At 50.9% G+C, this 21171-nt stretch overlaps 3 protein-coding genes, 1 long non-coding RNA gene and 6 other non-coding genes across 10 annotated transcripts; 5 read left to right on the top strand and 5 right to left on the bottom strand.

Moving 5' to 3' along the window:
* Positions 1-165: 165 nt before the first annotated feature.
* On the bottom strand, positions 166-8520 carry KCTD2 (potassium channel tetramerization domain containing 2). Its single transcript, XM_068654607.1, has 6 exons — positions 8251-8520; positions 7105-7213; positions 6479-6570; positions 5699-5794; positions 4387-4512; positions 166-3569 (listed from the first exon to the last, which is right to left on the bottom strand). Exons 1-6 carry the CDS (start codon positions 8518-8520, stop codon positions 3540-3542), a joined length of 723 nt encoding a protein of 240 aa, XP_068510708.1. The 3' UTR covers positions 166-3539.
* ATP5PD (ATP synthase peripheral stalk subunit d) lies at positions 8519-11207 on the top strand. Its single transcript, XM_068654611.1, has 6 exons — positions 8519-8667; positions 8888-9016; positions 9498-9594; positions 10410-10481; positions 10810-10872; positions 11007-11207. Exons 1-6 carry the CDS (start codon positions 8519-8521, stop codon positions 11136-11138), a joined length of 642 nt encoding a protein of 213 aa, XP_068510712.1. The 3' UTR covers positions 11139-11207.
* An 864-nt stretch (positions 11208-12071) lies between these two features.
* On the bottom strand, positions 12072-15738 carry LOC137841948 (5-hydroxytryptamine receptor 3A-like). Its single transcript, XM_068655451.1, has 9 exons — positions 15693-15738; positions 15347-15504; positions 14806-14850; positions 14600-14709; positions 13838-14004; positions 13224-13384; positions 12874-13084; positions 12527-12646; positions 12072-12422 (listed from the first exon to the last, which is right to left on the bottom strand). Exons 1-9 carry the CDS (start codon positions 15736-15738, stop codon positions 12208-12210), a joined length of 1233 nt encoding a protein of 410 aa, XP_068511552.1. The 3' UTR covers positions 12072-12207.
* A 1460-nt stretch (positions 15739-17198) lies between these two features.
* TRNAR-UCG (transfer RNA arginine (anticodon UCG)) lies at positions 17199-17271 on the top strand. The gene has a single exon. It is a non-coding gene; the product is annotated as a tRNA-Arg (tRNA).
* A 319-nt stretch (positions 17272-17590) lies between these two features.
* Positions 17591-17663, top strand: TRNAR-CCU (transfer RNA arginine (anticodon CCU)). The gene has a single exon. It is a non-coding gene; the product is annotated as a tRNA-Arg (tRNA).
* A 121-nt stretch (positions 17664-17784) lies between these two features.
* On the bottom strand, positions 17785-19922 carry LOC137841789 (uncharacterized). The gene is made up of 2 exons (XR_011088743.1): positions 19058-19922; positions 17785-18515 (listed from the first exon to the last, which is right to left on the bottom strand). It is a non-coding gene; the product is annotated as an uncharacterized lncRNA (long non-coding RNA).
* Positions 19312-19384, top strand: TRNAR-UCG (transfer RNA arginine (anticodon UCG)). Its single transcript has one exon. It is a non-coding gene; the product is annotated as a tRNA-Arg (tRNA).
* TRNAR-CCU (transfer RNA arginine (anticodon CCU)) lies at positions 19827-19899 on the bottom strand. The gene has a single exon. It is a non-coding gene; the product is annotated as a tRNA-Arg (tRNA).
* A 172-nt stretch (positions 19923-20094) lies between the features above and the next one.
* TRNAR-CCU (transfer RNA arginine (anticodon CCU)) lies at positions 20095-20167 on the top strand. Its single transcript has one exon. It is a non-coding gene; the product is annotated as a tRNA-Arg (tRNA).
* A 457-nt stretch (positions 20168-20624) lies between these two features.
* On the bottom strand, positions 20625-20697 carry TRNAR-UCU (transfer RNA arginine (anticodon UCU)). Its single transcript has one exon. It is a non-coding gene; the product is annotated as a tRNA-Arg (tRNA).
* Positions 20698-21171: the final 474 nt, after the last annotated feature.

Genomic DNA, 21171 nt, shown 5'->3' with positions numbered 1-21171 from the left:
TTGGAGCCAGATGCAGGTTCCTAACTTGTTTCTTCCCCTATAACGTAGTGTTGCTGTGGAAAGTTGCAAATGGATGCAAAGAAAGCAGCAGGCTGCAGACTGTTCTTCAAACTTTTCAAACCCATTTCAGAATCTTTATTTGAAAAAAAAATTAATCACAGCATCTCAAGTGTTATTCAAACACATTTAATAAACAAAGAGAAACAGTAGCAAAGGGCACTGACACGTGACAAACTGTACAAAACCTCCGGGTTTGCAGGCAAACCTGAGGGGAGGAGCCCACGGCCCAGCTGCAGGACTGGGGAGCTGCTCAGTCCCGTCACCCTGCAGCGAACCGTGCCCCCTTTGCCTCAGCCCACTCAGTCACCCCTGAGAAAATCTATTTTTAAAAATGTGCAGAAACAAAGACACTTCAAGAGGTTATTTCCAGTCTTGCCATAATGGAACAATTTAGGCCACTGGGAAAGTGTAAAAAAAAAAAAAAAAAATCAAAAGGTCATGCTCTCTGTTCCTAGGATTAATGCTCTCAAGTGAACCTTCCCAAGAGATGCAAGCACTCTTGGATATCCAGTAGCTCTACCCTTGCTCACTCACCCTACTCACAACATGCTATTTCTTTTTTTAAGAGTGAATGGGACAAATTTATTCTTAATTCAGTGATGGTTTTTATATAGTTGTGACTGAGTGAAAGGCAACAGAAGGAGAAGCCCTGTCTTGAGCACAGAAGGGATGCAACTTGTGCATAATGCTGAGACCAGCCCCTGGTCTCAGGGCAAAGGTGACTTAGCACAGTCAGCAAAGAAATCCTCCACTGGGAATGGACCTTCTGGGATGGATTTCATGCCTGGTCCTAAATATCGCACAAGAAGTTGAGTGTCCAGTAACAACCAGATCATTTTCCTACCGTTAACTCTTTTTGTTGCACTGAAAGACCACGCAATTGAAGCCAAAGGGACTTCAATCTTCCCCTGGAGAACCAAGATGCAACGCTGATAGTCTGTCCTGTGTATCGGTTAAACAACCATTCCACTCAACTGGTAGTGGTAGTTCTTCGGCTCTCTCTGGCTCGGTGGGGAGAGTGATGGTATCGCTCTTGCATCAGGCAGTCTTCTGGTGGGCTTCAACACGTATGGTGCTTTTGGAGATACAAAAGAAGCAACGAGGTATTTTATCTACTCGAGCTGTACTGGACAGAATGTCTCCCTTCACGCGATCGCTAGCGTTGCTGTGAGCTCCACGGTTTGAACAGGAAGGTGCTCAGCTGGCACTGATGTGACAAATGCGGCTCAAGCAGTTCCTGTTGCCTTTAGTTTGCTATTTCTTGACCAGTTCCTGGAGACTCCCTCCTCCAAGGAAGGGAGAGAAGACAGATGAATGTGAGAGTCAGAGGGCTTTTTAGGCTGTTAACTTGCATACATGCACTTCTGGATTTCTCAGCTGTGAGCACAGATGGACAATGACTGAGGCTACGAGATACTGACAGAGGAGAGAGATATCTATACACATCACAGTGTTATTTAGGCCCAGCCAAGGCGTGTGGTCTAATCACACCAATACCATCTCAATACATTAGAAACAGGGAAGATGGAGAGAAGGAGAGCTGGCTTCTCAGCATGATGGCAAGCCAGCTGCGTTTCAACAGCCTGTAACTGACACGATGTGAATTCAAAGACATTTGGCATGGTCTCTTGTTACCAGGATTAAACTAGCACAGATAACTGACCAGTCACTCTTGAGAAGGAGGCAGAACCTCCAGAGGAGGAGGTATATTGGCAAAGAAGGATGGGAAAGGCCAGGTACATACAGGACTGAAAAGAGGCCAAGTGCAGCAGTGTTGCTCAGTGCCTTTGCTGCTGAACTGGCTGTCAGAACTTTAGTAATGTTCTGCTACCCTTGAGGGTAGCCCTGCCAGCAGTAAGTGATCAGGTGGGAAACGCCTGTTTCTATCTTAACACTTCAAGGAGACCACAGGTAGCTGAATTCCTCCAGGAAGAAGCCCGGCTCCTCAGTCCAGGTGAGGAATTTTCTGATACTTTACTGAGAATCACCTGCTCTGAGCAATGTCTGTGAATTCCAGCATCTCTGAAGCTTTGCGTTTACTGTCAGTTTGGGACTTGACTCAAAAGACCCAAATACCAGGACACTTAGGCTACAAAGAACAAAGCCAGGATGAAAGGAGAAAAACATGCAGCAGTGAATTCCTAAGAAATTCCATTTACCAGACAAGGAGGGACATGCCCTTGGTTAGGGATGGCACAGGTTAACAGAGGAGAAGCAGTGACTGCAGTTTGGCTAAGATTAGATTCCAGAGGCACAAACAAACATTTTGCACATCCATCCAAGGCATTCCAAAAAAAAAAAAAGTCACAGAAGTCGAAACGCCACTTTGGACAAGAAACATTACAACAGTTTGGCAACTTTTCACCACCACCACCCCTCCCCAGCTCTGTGATGCCCCTCTGTAATTTGAGGTGGTCTCTTGAAGGTGGATACACGAGGGGGCCGCAGATAAATCATTGGGTGTAAATAGGGGATCTCTTCCGCAAAGAATCTCGTGGGTGAAAACAAACCTACCTGCTTGCTACAGTACGAAAGAAATTCTGCCCTAAGTACTCTGGTGAGAAGGAAGGCAGTGGAGCTCATGCTGCTGGAGACAAACAAGGCAAAGCTGAACTTGGCAGCAACAAGTCCCTAACCTTGTGACTTTGCACCAGGCTAAGATATGGTCATGGCAAGGTAGCAAAGGGGAAAAGATGTTGCCACTCTTCTTCAACAGAGAAGCGTACAGGACAGAACTATTATTCTACCACCACTCTGGGTGAACACGGGTCTCTTTTTATGCATGAGAAGCAACGGGCTTTGGAAAATGCCAGGAGCCCATACGTAATAGCATTAACAGCATGACCCATGTTGGATGTACACACAACTCCCCTCCCCTTAGTATCTAAACTCAGCTCTTAGGAATGGAACAAGGAACAAATACAAAGCAAGAATGAAAAAAGTGTTTTTCTTTTTACAAGTGGTTGCTTTGTTCCTCCTTTTAAAACCCTGTTCTGATCTGTGTGTGGGGGGGTGGCTGATCAGGAGGGGGAGCGTTGCAAGGTCCTTGCACTTTTCTGGTGGTGGTAGACCTGGGTGCAAGAAATGGCACAGCTCAAACAGATCCTCCCACCCGTGGCAGCCTGTGCAAGGTGGGACTGACTACGAGGGCCTGGGGACCTGAGCAACCTTTGCAAAGGCTCCATCTGGGAATCCAGCCCAGCCATTGTTGGAAAAATTCAATACAGTGCTGGCCAAGAAAATAAAATGGATACTTGTAGAAAGGACTATCCAACTGGAAGAGTCTCTTCTTTTCTTGGTTTCCAGAGAAGGAGGGAAGCCTTTGGTTCTGACCAGAAGTACTCGCCATTGGCAGGACAGGCTCGGCTTTGTGTTAGCTTGGTTACTGTACAGGGGCAAGGTTGCACTGCGGAGAGATGCTCTGCCCAGCTAGATTGCCCTTTTGACATCTGGGATTTTTAGAGGAGTAGACACTTGAATTACATCCGGGATCCTCGCTCTTGAAGAATCTGGAAAAAAAAAAAGGGAATTTAAAAAATTTAGACAATTTCAGATGCGTAAGTTCTTGTTTCGAATCTTTTTTTTTTTTCAGAGTTTTGCAAAGGCAAGATGGACTAACAAGAGAAGGAATAAGAGCACCTTGCTGGCTTTTATGCTACTGTAATGAATGGCAAGCTGGTTAAAACTGAGACCCGTCTCTAGAAACCCTGCTTAGCTGCCTTCCAGGAGTTAAGTGGGGAAACTGAAAGTTTCCCCATTCAGTTTCTGGGGAAAAATGGACTGAGGTAGAAAAAAGTGTCTGTCTCTTCCCTACAGCATGCTTCAACCACAAAATGTGACCAATCTCAACAGTCATTGCTATCATGTCCTCCTTTTTCAAGTCTTTCCTCTATTTTTTTCTTTCTTACAGAATTACAAAGTGGCTGAGGTTGGAGGGGACCTCTGAAGATCATCCAGTCCAACCCCTCTGCCGAGCAGGATCACCTAGAGCCTGTTGTGCAGAATGGTAGCCAGGTGGGTGTTGAGTGTCTCCAGAGAAGGAGACTCCACAACCTCTCTGGGTGACCTGTTCCAGTGCTCTGTCACATTAAAGAAGTGCCCCCGTGTTCTACCAGAACTTCCCTTTCACATTCAGCTGGAACTTCCTTAACTTGAAATGTATAGTAAGCCAGGAAATCTTTTAGTAAGGTAAGCTCATGCACACGGGGGGGAAACAGGCAAGCTGGTACACAGAACTGCTACCACAGATTATGGATCTGCTAGTGTCAGAGGGGTTCTTCTTAGCATGGGAGGATCTAAGTCAATAGGCCCGAGCAGATGCCTTACCTTTGCCTTCTCACTGGGCTCTTTGACAATGCCGTTGGTGGAATTGTTGAGTTCCCTGGACACGACACAGAGGAATTCTGCCTGGTCTTCATTTCCGTAGTTATAGGAAGATCCAATGCTGATTAGCTGTGCAACAGGAGACAGCCAAGGTAGGGACCATCAACAAGTCTTGACTTTTTGCTTTATTCCTGCAATTGCTTTGTGAGCTACAGCTGGCCAGGGAGACCTGTTCTGACCTGAAGTGTCAACAAGCCAAACCCCTTCCAGCACCCTCCTGTGTCACAGGCTTTCCTGTGCCTTTGAAAGGCAGACTTAGAAAAGCTCCAGAGCCCTCTAGTGGCACCTGGAGCCTCACGAAGGAATCTGTAATCGTGAACACATTTCCCAAACACTGAGGGCAGAAAGAATAAAAATAAATGCATCAGGCTTTGCAATATATAATGCCTAATTCAGATAAGGGCAGGGCAAGTGCAGACTCTTGGTCCAGGCCTCCTGATGCAGACTGTATGTCTGTGTTGAACTTGTCTCCAATCTGGCCTTCTGACTTTGATGTACAAATACTGGAAAGGCAATTCCTTACCACAGGCAAATGTTAGATTAACTAAGGGACGCGTAGCAAACTGGCACCACTCTTTGCATAGGAGCCATCGGGATGGAATTTGGTATCTGCATAAATAGGATTGTTATATTACTGTTATGGGAGGTCTGGACTCGATCCAAGAAATCCCGTCTGTCTCATATTTATCATTATTACATTAAAAGGACATCCTAGAGTGCAGCGCTAATCTGTCTTTTACAACTCTGTTCTGCTTTCCAGATAGTAAACCCAAAAAATCTGAAGAGAGCAACGTGGTTCTTATGAGCTGTGTATATCCAGGAAACTTTAATGTGTGGTATGCACCCTAGCTTCCACGTTGTCATGGATTTTAAGAGAGAGCTTCATGTTTATGGGGCACATGCAGTTAGCAACCTTCCCAGACAGATGACTACTGATACAGTTTTGCTGTAGCAAGACTTGGGGGCTGTCATTACTGACCTGACATACAGTTAATAGGATTTTGTTTGTGTTAAGGACGAAAGATAGCCACACGAAACTTTTTTTTTTTTTTTGTTCCCCTGCTGCCTTGACCTTTCAGCTGTTGGATACTTCACACCACTCACTGCTGTTTACTCAACAAACGCATGGTATTTTGGTAGATTTCCCAAACTACTGAATCATGGGTGGGTAGAAGAATGTATTTCCTTTAAGTTAGCACATTTCAGTTATCCTACAAAACCAGACGGCTGCTCGAGTCAGCCTGCTTATGGGTACCTGTTCAAATTTCCACCCATCAGACATCGTGGACACCATCTGTGTGAGCTCCTCCTCTTGGCACTGCAGGACTCTGTACACGTGCTTCACAGGTCCCTAAAACATGGGGAAGAAAAACAAGTAGGAGTTTAATAATTGTTGCACTGGTATCAAGCGAGGAAACTAATTAGCTTAAATTAATGGAGTGTCCTGCTCTGTGTTATTTGAGGAAGGCTGAGCCACATGGTCTGAGGTTTTATTTTTGTGACTATCCAACCAATTCTAAAATGGGCACGTGCAGTTGGTACCCTTCTCTTAAAAGCCTTCCAGGTGCCTAAATGCAACTGAAAGCAACACTTTTGTTTTCAAAGCCATTTACTGCTTTTTGAGAATGTTTCCCTTCTGAAATTGAATCTCCTGAGTATGTTAATATCAGCAACAGGAAAAATTGCCACAAAAGGACAGCTGAACAGGGCCGAAAACAGTTTGGAGAAGAACTGAACTATTCTTTACCTCCTGAAGCTGTGTGTTTTGGTTTGTAATTCCCCATCTTTGCTCCCAGTCCCTCTTATTTAACCGTTCATTGCCTTTCCCTGCAGCGTTAACAAGATGACCGGCCTGTTCTTTTGAAGCCGTAATGGATACTTGTTCCTAGCTGTGCCTTGGATCTAACTAAAAACAAGGGTTCCTGCTGTTAAAGACAACTAAGCTAAAATCTGCTACTGGCAGTGCCTGCAGCCACACGTCCTACTACGCTACGGAAACTGACTGACTTCAGAAGGTAAATTTCATGTGCATTACTTGAGAGGTTCTGTTCTCGTTATCCCGTATCCGCTCCTTCACCAGTCGCACGAGAGATGCGATATTGTAGAACTCGGCTTCTTCCAGGACCCCTAAGAAGGGAACAAAAAGCAGAGACAAATTCTGTTCCTTTATGCAGGGCGGAGTGAAGATGATTCAGCTACAAGGATGCAACACCTGCTGCTGACTCCAAATGTCACCCATGTGTAAGCAAATCTCCAGGTGCTGAATATGACTGCCACTGATCTCACATTTCCAGGCTAGAAGGGAGCTGTCACCTCCTTTGGGGACTTACAGGGCACTTAAAGATCATCCCCCTTTCCTTGGGCTTATCAGAAACCTCATGGCACGATCTCTGTGGTGTTCCCGCTCTACGGGGAAGTCACCAGAGCTGCCTGCTCGTGCAGAGCTGCTGTTACTGCTGTCTGTGGGGGCAGATGTTCTATCAGATCGTTTCCTCTGCTTAGCTCAAAGGCTTCTGGTAGCAGAGCAGTGATGGGCTGTACCATAAACTAGAGGCCTCTGCTTCCAGGAGGATGCAGAATCTAATGATTTAATTCCTCTTAACAAGCATCCTTCTGGGAAACTAAAGGCCAGAAGTACTGCTGGGAAGTTTTTTCTCTCACCTTCTTCTGCGAGCTCCTTGTTTATGATAAGCTTCCCGTGGCGGAGGTAGTTCAGTATTGGGCCAAAATAGGTGGGGTCTCTATCGATGAGATACGCGCCTGTCTCATCCTGTAGGGTGTACACAGGAAGGAAGCAGGCAGAGTTAAATGGTACTAGAAAAAAATTCATTTGAAAATGACAAATAGAACAGTTTTTCTGTGAGAACACCGACTCCTTTGCCTGTAAAGGTTGAATTTGTGACCCCAGGCTTTATCCAACATTTTTTTCAGTACCTGAACCCAGCTACAACTGTTGCAGCTTGACGGTGCTGGCAGATGCCTCACATGAAGTACTTCTATGAACAGAGTTCATATAACCAAAGGGAAAAGCAGCGCTTAGCACTTTTTCTTCACTGCAATAATAAAAACACAAACCTGGTGTTCATGCTCTGTCTAATCTTGTTTTCCAGACTAGTTTATCTAGAAAAAAAATGCATTTCCAGCTCTGGTAAACAGCATATGATAGTTAAACTTTAAAGGAAACGTTTGTTTTTTTCTTCCTACTACTAAAAATGCAAATTGCAGTGCACCAGCCCTGTCTCTGAGCGGTGTCTGGCAGGCTGGCATGCAACAACTAATGTCATCAGCTCCCCAACAGCTCCCAACTGAAAGTATCTCCCGAACCAGCCTGGAAGGGCTGACAGAGGCTGTGCAGGAGGCTGCCACATCATCTCCCTACAGCAATGTCTGACCGGCCACGCAGGCTGCTTTAAAGCAATAAAAAACGTGAGGTCTTGGGGATGTGGTGCTTGGGGGTGATGTGGGTGGCAGGGGGAGGGCTGGACCAGATCTTGGAGGGCTTCTCTGACTTTAATGACCCTGTGCTCACCTCCTTTGTTTGCTGAGGGCGGTGATGGCTGTGGCCACGAGGAGGTTTTGTTTCGAGGAGGTTTCACCTTCCAGCTAAGCCCTTAAGCAGCAGGGGACCTGAGCACCTCTCGGCCTGACCCCACAAACCACCCCCAGCGCCCTGTGGGGCGGATCCCACCACCCCCATCCCCCTGCCCAGCCCTCACCGTGCCCCGCAGCCACAAACACCGACCCCCTGCCAACCCCTCACGGTACCCGGCGGGGGCTCCAACACCGGCCCCGCCGCCGCCCCCTCACCTTGTCGGAGCCCAGCTCGGGCCCGTCCTGGCAGCAGAGGCGGCAGAGGAAGGATTTGGGCTCCCTGCACAGCGTCTGCCGGGTGCTGACGAAGTACGTGCCGCCCACGTTCAGCCGCACCCACTTGGAGGCGGCCGGGCCCGCTCCCGAAACCCCCGGAGCGGCCGAACGGGGGCTGGGCGGTCCCGGGACCCCCCCGGCAACCGGAGCGGGGCCGGGGCTGGGGGTGCGGCCCCGGGGGGGGCCCTCGGCCGCCGCCAGCTCCGCCATGCCCGGCCCCGCTCAGCGCCGCCCCGCCGCCATCACCGCCCGCCGCTTCCGGTTTCCGCGGGCGGAACCGGAAGCGGAACCGGAGGGAGGGGAGGGGGCGGGACTTCCGGCGCGGTGCTCGGCAGGGGACGGCGGGCGCGGCTCAAGGTGAGCGGGGCCGGGGGGGGCTGAGGGCAGCGGGCGCCGCCGAGGGGGGCCCCAAGCGCCCCCTCAGCGCCCCCTCAACACTCCCCTGATCCCGGGCCCTGTCCCGTGTCCCCCCCCGGTCCCTCCCGATCACCCCCCCCGGTCCCAGGTCTCCCCCTCCCGGTTCTGGGCCTTGTCCCGGCCCCCCCCCAGCCGCTGTCTCCCCCCCCCTGTCCCTCAGGCGCAGCATGGCGGGCCGCAGAGCTGCTCTCAAGGCCATCGACTGGGCCGCCTTCGCCGAGCGGGTGCCGGCCAACCAGCGGGCCATGTTCAACGCCCTGAAGACCCGCAGCGACGCGCTGTCAGCACGGTGAGTGCCGGCCCCGCGGCCACTCGGAGCCCCGCTGGGTTGTGCAGCCGCTGCGGGCCCGGCTTGAGCTGGTGGCTGTAATTATGGTGTTACAAAATGCTCTAGGGGATGTTAAAATGGGTCGTCTTCAAATGGATGGGTTTTGTCAGGTGTTTTGGCGTCTCCTGCGTGGTGTGTGGGGGCTGTTGCAGGTGGTGTCGCTGCCTGACACTGAGTTAGCGCGGTGAAAACTGCCCAGCTCTCCTGCACGGGCTGCATCCAGGTGCTACCAGCAGCAGGGCCGCTGGCTGCGTTTGCCTTGGCTGAACAGAGAAATCTGTTAAAAAGGTGGGGGAATGTGCAGGGCTGGCTCTTTGTTGTTAAGGAGAGACCTGGAGGTATTTGCAATTAAGCTCAGCAGGCTCTGTTAACCACTCTGTAAAGTAATTCTGGCAGAGAGCAAATGACAGCGTGAGGTGACTGCTATCCCCTGTCCCCTTAGGCTGGCCAGCCTGCCGGAGAAGCCCCCCACCATCGACTGGGCTCACTACAAGGCTGCCATTGCGAAAGCTGGCATGGTGGACGAGTTCCAGAAGAAGGTCAGTACCTCTGTCAGCTTGTGCGTTGCTTTTCTTCAGAGGCCTACATGGGGAATGTCTTGGAGTGGGAAATGCCAGAATTGAGGTGTTTCCAGTTCTGGTAGGTTCCCTTGCTTCATGCTCTGCAGTTGGTGTTGCTCACCTTGAGGAGGTCACTTCAGTGCTGACTGTTAGGGTGATAGCTGTGGCACTGTACAGTGAGAAAGCTGGTGGAGGAAGACTCGATAACATCCTTTTGCCTGCAGGAGTGGGCTCAGGTGATGCCTCTCCTGGAGCAAACGGTCGGTGACAAGCGCAGGTCTGGCTAGGGGAAGTGCAGAGCTGGCTGGTGCCTGCAGGGGCTGCCGTACCCCCAGGAACAAGAGAGGCTCCTGCTGAAGGTCACACGCTGCCGCTGGTGGCAGAGAAACTGGCTGCTGCGAGACTGCAAGGGCCCACAGACCTCAGCTGGATCTGGAAACTTTGTCTTGGGGAAAATCTGCCTGTGACGGGATGAGTCTGAGGTGTTAGACTTCCTCGCTTCCTCATGATGCTGTGCTTTGCTCTGCGTAGCGCTGTGATGAATGTAAGAGCATTGTGTGCCCTGGTGATGCTGCGCACTTCAGAAAAGGTTGCTTGAAGCATCCCGGTGAGCAGTGCTGCCTGGGAAGTACACGTTCAAGCTGCAGGGATCAAGAAGCTCGTTAACTCACACTTGTGAGAGTGTCTTAGGAAGAAAGAAGGGAACACCCTCCTGCTGCTAGGGAGAGTGACCTTGGTGTGAAGGATTATTTCAAGCAAACAAACCATTTAAAGATTTCTCCTTCAATTTACAGTTCAGTGCACTGAAGGTTCCTGAGCCAGTGGACACGCAAAGTGCTAAAATTGATGCCCAGGAGCAGGAAGCTGTAAGTATTTACGCTGTGCCCAGATGCTGGGCTTGTCTCTGACCTCTGATGGGAAGGGGCAAGAAGGAAGGTGTGTTCCATGTGGTCGTCTGCCTAGGCAGGGCAGCCTGAGACAGAGCACAGCTCTGGTCTTTGCAGGCTTTTGGCTCAGCAAAATCTCTGCGCTGGGGAGGGTTTGGCTGCTTGGGGGTTGATCAAGATTTTGTTGGTTTACCTAGTGTCAGGATACTAAATTTTACTGCAAACTCAGTGTGTGGGCTTGCAGGCTCGCTTCAGGTTGTCGTTCTTGAGCATAACCGTGTTCCACACGTCTTTTGCTGTCCTGCAGGCAAAGAACACCGCCGAGTATGTGCAAGCTTCCAAAGCTCGGATTGCCCAGTACGAACAGCACGTAAGTCTGGGCGTTGTTTGCTGAATATTCTCTTAAATCCTGCCTGGCTTGCACCTTGTTCTGTCCTCTGTGTGCTTTGCTCTTTCCTGCTGAGAAGTGACTTGTAACACTTTTGTCTCTGCTCCTACTTCAAGCTTCAGAAGCTCAAAAGCATGATTCCCTTTGAACAAATGACAAATGAAGACATGGCTGAAGCCTTCCCTGAAACCAAACTGGATATGGAGAAGAACCCGTTCTGGCCTCACAGACCGATTGCTGATCTGTAAGCTGGTCTGGAAGCGGTTTGTCAAACGACTGTCAGATTCTGTGATCTAAATAAAGTATTCCCCCTCCTGTCTGTGGCTCAAATCTTAGATATGAGGTTGCAAGGTGTTGGGAAACGCGGAACTGTAGGTGGGTGTGCAAACGGGCTGGTGTTCCTGGATTCTCTCATTTACCTGCGGACTTGATTTCTGTAGCAAGTACCGAGATCCCAGAACCTGACAATACAACCTGGTGCAGCATCTGTAAAGCAAGCAAGCCGTCCGTTCCCTGCTGTAACCACGCAGTGCTGGGAATGTAGATCAGTATCGAGCTTCTGCTTGTTTGTAGCCTTTGCGGATGAGTTCTTGCTCAGGAGATGGATTTACACTCCGGCACCACAAAAGGATTTGTATTCAGCAGTGATCCATGGTGCAGCAGGAGGTATCCCTCAGTTTTGTGGGCAGTGGTCTGGGGCTGGTTTCTAGTTGAGATGGTTTAGGTGGAGTCAACTGCAGTAAGATTTGAAGGTTTGTAAATGAGAATAGGTTCAGAAGTTTGATATTGAAAAACTTCACCCCGTTAATCCTGGTTATCCTACTGTTCTCTGTCTTGGATTTCTGAATGATGCAGACCTCAGTAATCACAAAAACAATACAACAGAGGCTTTGTACTTGCATTGATTTATTTAATTACCAAAGGTGGATCTCTTAACCACCTTTCCTCAGAACGGAAACATCTCCATGACAAAAAAGGGCATTAATTCCCTTTTCCTATCATAAGGGGCGTGTGGTTGTGGTAAGAATTACTGTCCGATGGAAGGAAGGTTCTGTCCCCTGATTCCACTACTGTTTTGTACAGGTACTTTGCTAGCCCACAGAGCACTGCAAGAACATGTATAGTTTTACTGAACTAGAGTACACAGCAGGAACCATGCCCATCTTATGCCATTTTTTTTTTTTTTTTTTTTTTTAAATTTAGGCAACTGAAACATCTGCAGTTCTATGAATCAAGCAGGAGAAAAAAAAAGACAGTGGAGGGATTAGAAACAATAAAATTGAGAACGACTCAATGAGCGTAACACAGAGCTGGCCCCTAGCTGCTCCATTTTATAGAAATAACAGCAAAAAAAAAGAGTGACAAGAATAAGTGACTGTAGAGAAGCACCTTCTCCAGGACTGGCAGAACGGGGTCCTGCTCCTGTGGTTTCCAGTGGGGCTTGGCTTGCTGCCCTTTTTCCTGGCTCTTCTTGGCGAGGTGCTTTGTGGCCTGGTTGTTGGCCTCTGTCGTTGCCAGCTTGGTGTGCACGCCTGCAAAGAACAGATGTCGGAGCAGGGCGGTTGTGAATGACAACCTGAAGTTCAGCTAGCCTGGACTACTTGGCTCCAAATTTATTTTATTGTAGTTTATTTACCTTGCTGGATGCTTCCAAGAGCCTTGTCTAAGCGTAGAGATTTGTGCTGCTGGTGCAGCAGGAAGAAGGTGTCTAACACAGCCATGATCATTAACAGGAAGGTGCCTAAGAAGAATATCACTGCAGAACAAGAGGAAAACAAAGAAAACATTTGTTAATTGGCACCATTTTCTTGAGTCTGTAATCCTGCCTGTGTTCACTTGGGTTGTGAGGAAGGGGGAAATTGCTGTTTGCAGCAAAATAATAAAATGTAGCTTTTACTGGTATCATTTATGGGTCCATAAATGCCCGGTAGCCTTTCTTTTTGTGTAAAAATCCGTTAGTCTTTATTCAGTAGAGGTGGATACCTATTATGGGTGGTTCATTGGAGGAAGTAGGAAGCATGTTGTTGAGAATCACGGCCAACATGGAGCTGCCCAGGATGATGGAAATCTGGAAGCTGATTTTCTCCTCGAGGGAGCTGGGTCCAAACAGCACAGCCATATCGAGCAGGTACAGGGCGCACGTGGGCAGGATCAGGTTCAGAACATACAGAGTCGGTCGTCTCTCCATGGAAATCTGTCGAGGAAGGTGAAAGAAATGTAGGTAAGAGATAATGTGCTGTGTTGAGTGACTGCTCGTTCCCTAACGTGAAAAGCCATCTGGTTTCATTTTTTATTTTATTTTTTTATACTGGTACAACATAATATGAATGTACCTTGTAGACGATCACTGGATATTCTTCGTCATCCAACCCTTCTCTGTATTCACCGATGCTCAGGTTGGTGAACTTCCATTCCCCATCAGTTAGGAAGTAACTCTGGCTGTTTTTCATCATCTCAGCTGGCGTCCGTTTGATTTTCATGACCAGGTCTGTTACTGCTTGGGCGAGGGGGAGGAAAGGGGAGAAGATGCAGAATTTAGTTTTGTATAAAAAATTGGTTATTTCCTCTCCCTTTCCCTCCCAACCAAGGGTGTATGCAGATGGGGAAAGGCAATGGTTCTTGCACTGCTGTGGTTTCTTAGTCCATGAGGGAGAAATTTAAAAGGGCTGCAGTGCAGAGACTTGGCTGCACCTCTGCGAATGTGGACCAGAGGGGAAACCTGGTGGGTCCTTTGCAGATGGCACCTTGGGGAATTTTATGGCACTTCTGCTTATTATTCAACCTTTCCTCTTGGGATGGACTCTGATTGCTGTTTGGAGCCCTGAAATAGCACTCCTCTAGCAGTGTGTGGTGCTGCTAAGGGAACCCAGGGTCAGCCAGGGCCCACCTCGTCTATCCCTTCTGCAGATTTAGCCCCGTTGTGGTCAAACTTAGCTTGCCACTGTACCTGGGTAGAGAAATGAAGCGATGCTTATGTTGCACGTCTGGGTGTCGAAGGGGAACTTGAGGATCATCAGGCTGCACGTTAAGGTAACCTGAAAGGGCTGGCTTGTGTTGAAGGTGCCGTTGTGCCTGACAACCATGTACTCCAAGTCTGATTTCTGTTCGTTCACCCTGGAGGAAACAAAGATGGGGAGTGACAGAGCTCCAGGATGCTGCGATGCTCCTAAATCCCACAAAAGCCTGGGCTGTAGGCATCCTTTTGGGGTGGCTCCGTGCAGTCACACAGCCATGGGATGTAGCAGCGTGCAGGAGAGCAGCAAGGAGAGGAAACCTGGGGCTTGTGCTTCCCACTCTTACCTGGGGAAAGGGCTCACTGGCTGGCTCTCTGCTGTGCTGCCTCCCCATCCTTTCCCCCTGCAGCCAAAGATCTTGTGGCTGTGCCCGACCCTCTATTAGATCCACCTGGTATCTTATAAAAACTGCTAAGTGTAATTTCATTCGGCTACAGCACTTGTCCCTGATGTTTCTTCAGGTTTAACTACAGCCTAGGTGGGGTGTTTCTGGAGATGCTACAACATTACCGAGCCACAAAGTGCTTTGTATAAACTCTTCCCAGTATTACAAGTCAGGAGGTTCCTGGTTACACTTAGCTTACAGGAACAGCTTTTACCCAAACGAGTTTATCCCATTTCCCACAACATTCCCAACAGTTTGCATCCACGGTATTTTCCTTGAGCCAGTGGATAAAAAGGCAAGGAGGACCTACCGTTCTAAAATGAAGATGGGGGGCGACCAGTAGGAATCCATTGGCAGAACAATTTTGGAGATGTTGCAGAAATCCTGCGGGTCCCAAGTCGCAAAGGCGTTCCTCCACTCCTGAGGGAAGAAGGTGCAGGAGAGAGGTGAGTGCTGGGCTCAGCCCCAGCAGTCGTGCTGGGTGTCACAGGAGAGGAACGGTCTGAAGGAACCTACCAAGCTCAGCACGAAATAAAAAGTGACCGTCTGCAGCTTTTCAGCCTAGAGGAACAAAACGGGAGAGATTTAGCTGATTTTTCTTAGCTACGTCCTGTGCAGAGCCCAGGAGCTCTCCACTGTTGCTCCTGCAGCAGGATTGTGGAGACCCAGCTCAGGAGGAGAGGTCGAGGGTCTTGGTCCTACAACTGAAGAGCAGGGTGAAGCAGCAGATCCCGTGGTTTGAAAAATACAGGTGTTGACATTAACAGACCGGTGCTCTGCAATCCTGCCCGAATTGCTTAGTTAAGGCACTCACAGTTCTTCCTAGAGCCTGGTCTAAAGCAGGCTGTTTGCCTGGGCCTGCTCTCCAGCTTTTTCCTAGAAGAAGAGAGAAAATCCTCCAGGTCTTCCCCAAATGCTTTCAAGCAGCAGGAAGCTGAAGAAGTGGAAGAGGTTGATTCTCACACCTGTAGCCCTGCCTCGCAGAAACCTCAGGCTTCGACCTGGCAATCGCACATTTCTGGGCTGTAAAGGCTCGAGAGGAGCTTCGCGTCCTTACCACAGAGAGAATAGCGATCAGCATGAAATCCATGTTCACTTCCAGAGGCTCCTTCCAGTTCGTCTTTGGCAGTATGTGCGCGTGCAGCTTGCTGTGGGAGGTGATGTTCAGGTGCTCGATGACATCGTAGTACGTGCAGATGTACCTGGGAACGGCCCCTGCTGGGAAAAAATCCACGGGAATCAGAAAAGGATCAGGAGAGGTCTCGACCTGTGGACGAGAGATGTACCAGAAGAGGGAGGGTATGGAGCCGTGGGTATGGAAAGCGTCAATAACCCAGGGAAATCCCTTCTCAAACAAACCAGAGCAGAGGTCCTTAAAGCTTTTCCAGCCCTCATTAACTTACCTGTCCCAAGAGAAAGGGTGAGGATAGCTATAAAAGCTCGCTGCATCTTCTCCTGCTTCCAAATAAGGAGGCGAATGGCACCGAGTCCCTTACGGATGGCCCAGGGCACGTCACTTGTGATGTGGAAGTTGATTTGGTATTTATTAATGAGGGATGGGGATTTTGTAATCAGAAGCCGGGCTCTATATTTGCACTGGGAGGGAGGCTTTGCTAATGGATTTATGCACTCAGCGGGCTCTTGGGAGTGGTCTTTAGTTGCGGTGAGGGAATCAGAAGGTCATTAAACAAAAAATCCTACAATTTGAGGGAGAGGGAAAGAAAGGGCTCATCTCCACAGAGAGGAGGCTAGGAGCCAGAGCCACTCAAGAGCAAATCTCCTCTCATTTACAGGGCTCAGAGGCTGCTGCAACCCCACAGAAATGGAACGGGAATTGGTGCCTGTGTGCCACCAGGGGTGCGGGGGGGGGCAGAGGAGAGGCTGCTCCCCCAGCAGCCTGGTCCTGCTCCGTAGCAGCCCAGGGTGTGGGGCACTGAGCCTTTTTTGCACCCGCCGATTTTCCATTTCCACCTCCTTGCTGATCTCCTGTGCTCTTGAGGTGCTGCTCCAGGTCCTTAGTGTTAAGCTGAAGGCCTCAGATTTTTTGTTTCCCGTCTCCATCCACCTCGCCTTCAGTCCTCCTCCTCTCTGCTGCTGCCTATTTCTCCTGTTGTGGATCCAGGGATGCCTTCAGGCACCCGAAGTGATGGTTCCCTTGTGGGGGAACAGCCCCGGTGAACGTGTGCTTGGAAAATCCCAATCTCCTGCGATGTCGGAGGTGGCACCCGAGCCCTGCGGCCTCTGGTTGTGTGGGACAGGAGGAGGGAAGCACGTGCAAAACAGGACAGGGGTGGAATCAGACAGAAGGGGCATGGGGAGGGGGTGATCTCTGTGCTTCCAGTGGGGCTGGGGGGTGTTGGTGGTCGGAGCTAACAACAGTGACCCCACAGAGCGGTGCTGGGACTTGTCCTCCAGAAATCCCGTCCATCCCCCAGCAGCAGGTGGGATGTGAGAGGCCCGGAGCTGTGAATCTGTCCCAGCTCCGGCAGCTTTTGACATCCCCCCTGCCCCCCTTGTGCATGGACCCCATGGGGTCCTCTCAGAGGGTTTCGGCCCCCCCTGCAGTGTCAGCTGGGGAACAGGCGTGCCCCGTTTGCCTTTTGCAGGGTGTCTTGGTCTCATCCATCAGCCCTCCTTGTGGGGCCCCCGCATCTTCTGCGGCTTCCGAGGCACGAAGGAGGGGAAGGACGGAGGGAGGGAGGAAAGGGAGGGCAGAAGGATGGAGGGAAGGAAGGAAGGATGGAAGGAAGAACAGAGGGAAGGCAGGACAGGAGGAAGGAGGGGCAGAGGGAAGGAAGGATGGAAGGAAGGAGGGCTGGAGGGCAGGCAGGAAGGAGGCAGGATGCAGGAGGGGGTCGCGGTGGGCGATGCTGGGGGTTGGTGGCATCAGTGGGGGCTGCAGCAGCAGCGACCGCGTGGCCTAATGGATAAGGCGTCTGACTTCGGATCAGAAGATTGAGGGTTCGAGTCCCTTCGTGGTCGGCTTTCCCTTTTTTTCCCGTCGCTCTCCCTCTTTCCCCCTTCCTTCACCCCTCAGGGCACGGATCCCACACGGGTTGGTGCCCCCACACCCCATTTCCCCTTTTCCTCGCCCCCCACGGGGGGTTCCCGGCTGCTCCCCACTTTCCCCCATCCCACCGGGGGATGCGTGGCGGAGGCAGAGGGAGGCGAGGCCGCGCGTGTCCCCCTGTCCCCCCGTGTCCCCATGTCCCCCGTGGGGGCACCCACGCATCCCACAGCCCCTGCACCACCCGCTGTGGGTCGGGGCCGTTCAGCTGGGCAGGGACATGCCCCCTGTGCAGCCCCAGTGGCCTAATGGATAAGGCACTGGCCTCCTAAGCCAGGGATTGTGGGTTCGAGTCCCATCTGGGGTGAGCTTTTTGGGTGCTTCCAGTCTTTTTTTTCTGTTTTTTTCTTTTTTTTTTTTTTTCTTTTTTTTTTTTTTTCTCCCCGTTTCGGTGCTGCGCTCCCAGGCGTGCTGGTAGAGGCGGGCGGTGGGTGGGGAGGAGGAATTTCCCATCCCTCTAAATTAATTAAGGAGATGGATGCGATGGGAGCGCCCAGAACTGGGCTCTGCAGGCACAATAAAGGAAAGCTGCTGAAGGGGCCCGGCTGAGCGCACCCTCTGCAGACAGTTTGTAAAGGGGGAATTCTGGGGGTAAGAGGAGGACTGGGACGGACTTTTGGGGGCAGCGAGATCCACGCAGCAGCTCCAGGCTTTTTTGCTGTGCCAATGACAGCCAAGGCGTGCGGGTGGTACTGCCTGGATAAGGAGATTTGTGCTCCTGGCCAGTGATCCAAGCTGAGATCCCACGAGAAAGGGAAGCGATGAGGAGCTGCTGCAAACCACCCCAGGCTTTGGTGTGAAGGTGGACACCCAGCAGCAAAACCTAAAGCAAAGTTTCTTTCCAAATAATTTCTCTGCTAGGTGCGGGAGGAACTGGCTCTGCTCCTGAGAAGCAGCGCGCCCTGAGAGCCGGCCCTCACCACGGGCTGGCATTGCCTGGGACAGGGGTGACTGAAAGCACGCGGAGCTTTGTGTCCTGCCCAGAGTTTGAACAGCATCCCATGGCTCCTGGGGGCTTCTGTTTCAGGAACAAGGCGACCTCTTGGCTCTCTCTGTGCGGTGTTCTCCTGTATTCTTCTCCTCTCCCACCTCTGGGAGCAGCAGAAAGCTGGACGTGTGCTGCTTCTGAGGAGCTGCTTTGCCAGCCGGCAGGCAAAGGCTGTGATGCAGGAGGGGGGGAATAAAACATCCCGAGCAATCAGCAGGGACACGAGACCCCCCCAGGGATGCAGTCAGTGCGGGGGAGCGGCTGGGGCCAGGCGGGGATTCGAACCCGCGATGCCGGGCTCCGCAGTCGGGCGCCCTCCCCGCGAGGCCACGCGGGCCCCAGCGCACAGCTGGCGCGGAGCCCCCGCCCCCGGGAAAAAAGATAATAAATAAATAATAAATAAAAGAATAAAACAAATAAAAAATAATAATAAAAAAAAAAATAAATAAAATGATAAATAGATAAAATAATAAAACAATATATAAAAATAAATATAATAAATGATAAATATAATAATAAATAAAATAATAAAAAAATGAAATTATAAATAAATAAAATAATAAAAAATAAATAAATAATATAATAAATAAATAAATTAAGAGGTAAACCCTTTGTAGGGACAGGTAAACCCTGTGGACGTAGGAGAGGTAAACCCCTTGCGGGTGCAGGACATTGTTAAAACGCCCGCCCTGCCCTGCAGCTTTTGGGGTTACCTTTTTAGGATCCAAGGAGAAAGAGGTTTGGGGGAAGAGCGAAGCGGAAGCACGAGGAGTGTGCAGGAGGTGTTAGCGGTGCTGTGCAGGAGGGAGCAGGAGCTTCAAGGTGCACAGGGTGTTGCTCACCGCACCCCAGTGTCACGTTGTAGCGGGGCCATGCTGGGGTGGGGATTTGGGGGGTGCTGGGGGGTGGCAGGACCATGGGGGGACCCCTCGGTGTGTGCCGGTGTCCCCAAATGGGGGGCACGGGGGACCACGTGGCCTAATGGATAAGGCGTCTGACTTCGGATCAGAAGATTGAGGGTTCGAGTCCCTTCGTGGTTGTTTTATAGGGCCAGAAGAGACCCCAGAGCCCTTCAACTGCCCCCGGTGAGGGCATCCTAGGGGCGAGAGGGGCACGACTCGAGGCCTGGAGCAATTTTGGGGGCAGCATCTGCCCTGCCGATTCCCCAGGGACCCTTTTCCCCCCTTCCCGGCGGGGCAGCACCCCCGAGACCCTCTGCAGCCCCATCCCGGGGGGTGGCAGCGGGGCTGAGCCGCAGCTGGGGCCGATTTTGGGGCGGATAAAAGGGGCGAGGGCTCAGCCCCAGGGCTGTGCGAGCTGCTGCGGGGAGGGCCGGTGAGTTATGGGGCCGTTTGGGGGCAGGAGGACGGGACATCGCCCCCTCCTAGCAGGGCCTTGCTGCAGAAAGGGCGAGAAAACACTCGGATTGTGTCCATGGGGGGGTTGTAAATGGGCTTTTTTTTTAATTATTTTTTTATTTTTTACCCCAGGTGGGACTCGAACCCACAATCCCTGGCTTAGGAGGCCAGTGCCTTGTCCATTAGGCCACTGGGGCGGGACAAAAGCTAAAAATACCACCCCCCCGCTGAGCCTCCCCCTCCCCGCCTGCTTTTCTGTTTTATTCCGGGGGGGGGACCGGGAGCAAGCGGGCCCTGTTCCCCGGGGCTCTGCGGGACCCCCCCCATGGGGCCGTGCTCCCGTCCGGCCAGCAGAGAGTTAACTCAGGGCACCGGGAAAGGGATTTTGGGCAGCCCCAGTGGCCTAATGGATAAGGCACTGGCCTCCTAAGCCAGGGATTGTGGGTTCGAGTCCCATCTGGGGTGGATCTTTTCCCCCCCGGGACCCCAAAACCTGCCCTGGGGGTGCAAGGATTTGGCTCCCGACTCCTTTTCTGTCTCCCTGCTCTCAACTCCGCTCCCTTGATCAAGGCACAGGGGGATGGGGCGAGGAGCAGGGCTCCTGGTCCGTAAAACGCACAGAATCTGGGCTGGGTGGAAGGTTTTGTATGGGATTGTTCTGCTCCTCCAAAATGGAAATGCCCCCAGTGCTCACCTGGAGGTGTCACCCCCCAAATCCTGGCTTGGAGAGACTGGGGCTGCAGAGCCCTTCACCTGTGGGAGGGGGCACTGGTGGCTGCCCCTTCCCCTGCAGGGAATTTGTTGGTATCTTTGCTCCCATCACCGGGAGGGGGGGGCACAGAGGTGGGATGGGTGCAGCCATCTCAGGGATTTCTCTCTTTTTTTTTTCTTTCCTTTCCTAAAACATTACTCTACCTCTCTTCACCCCAGGTGGGACTCGAACCCACAATCCCTGACTTAGAAGGCCAGTGCCTTATCCATTAGGCCACTGGGGCCCTGCAGAATAGGGAAAAAAAGCGTAATTTCAGTACTTTTATGAAGACTTTCCCAGTTTTATACACCACCACATAATCCAGTGGTGGTGTAATCCTTGTCCATTGCCAAGAGGACGCGGTACACCATGCTGTGGTGTTCTGTTTAAGCAGGGTCCACTACGGGAGGACTCCACACTAAAGTCCACTCTTGAAGCTTGTAAGACTTGTTCTGAGGCTTTATGGGGTTTCACACACCAGAAAACTCCCCTACTTAAAAAAAACTCCCCTACTTAAAAGATGATTTCTGTCTTCAAGTGCTAAAAACAATTGCCTCCTGCCCAATTCCTGCCATGGCTTTAGGTTAACTTGGCAAAGTGACATCTTTCTATGCTGTTGGGGGGAAAAAATCAACTAATCAAGGTGAGACAATTGCCTGAAACGATAAACACTCTGTTATTTAAATCTGTGGTTAGAATGTTTTTACTCTTCCTTTTC

The sequence above is a fragment of the Anas acuta genome, chromosome 18 (assembly GCF_963932015.1).
Source record: "Anas acuta chromosome 18, bAnaAcu1.1, whole genome shotgun sequence".
NCBI lineage: Eukaryota > Metazoa > Chordata > Aves > Anseriformes > Anatidae > Anas > Anas acuta.
Note: the sequence above shows the minus strand (reverse complement) of the source record. Positions and strands in the feature narration are given on the sequence as shown.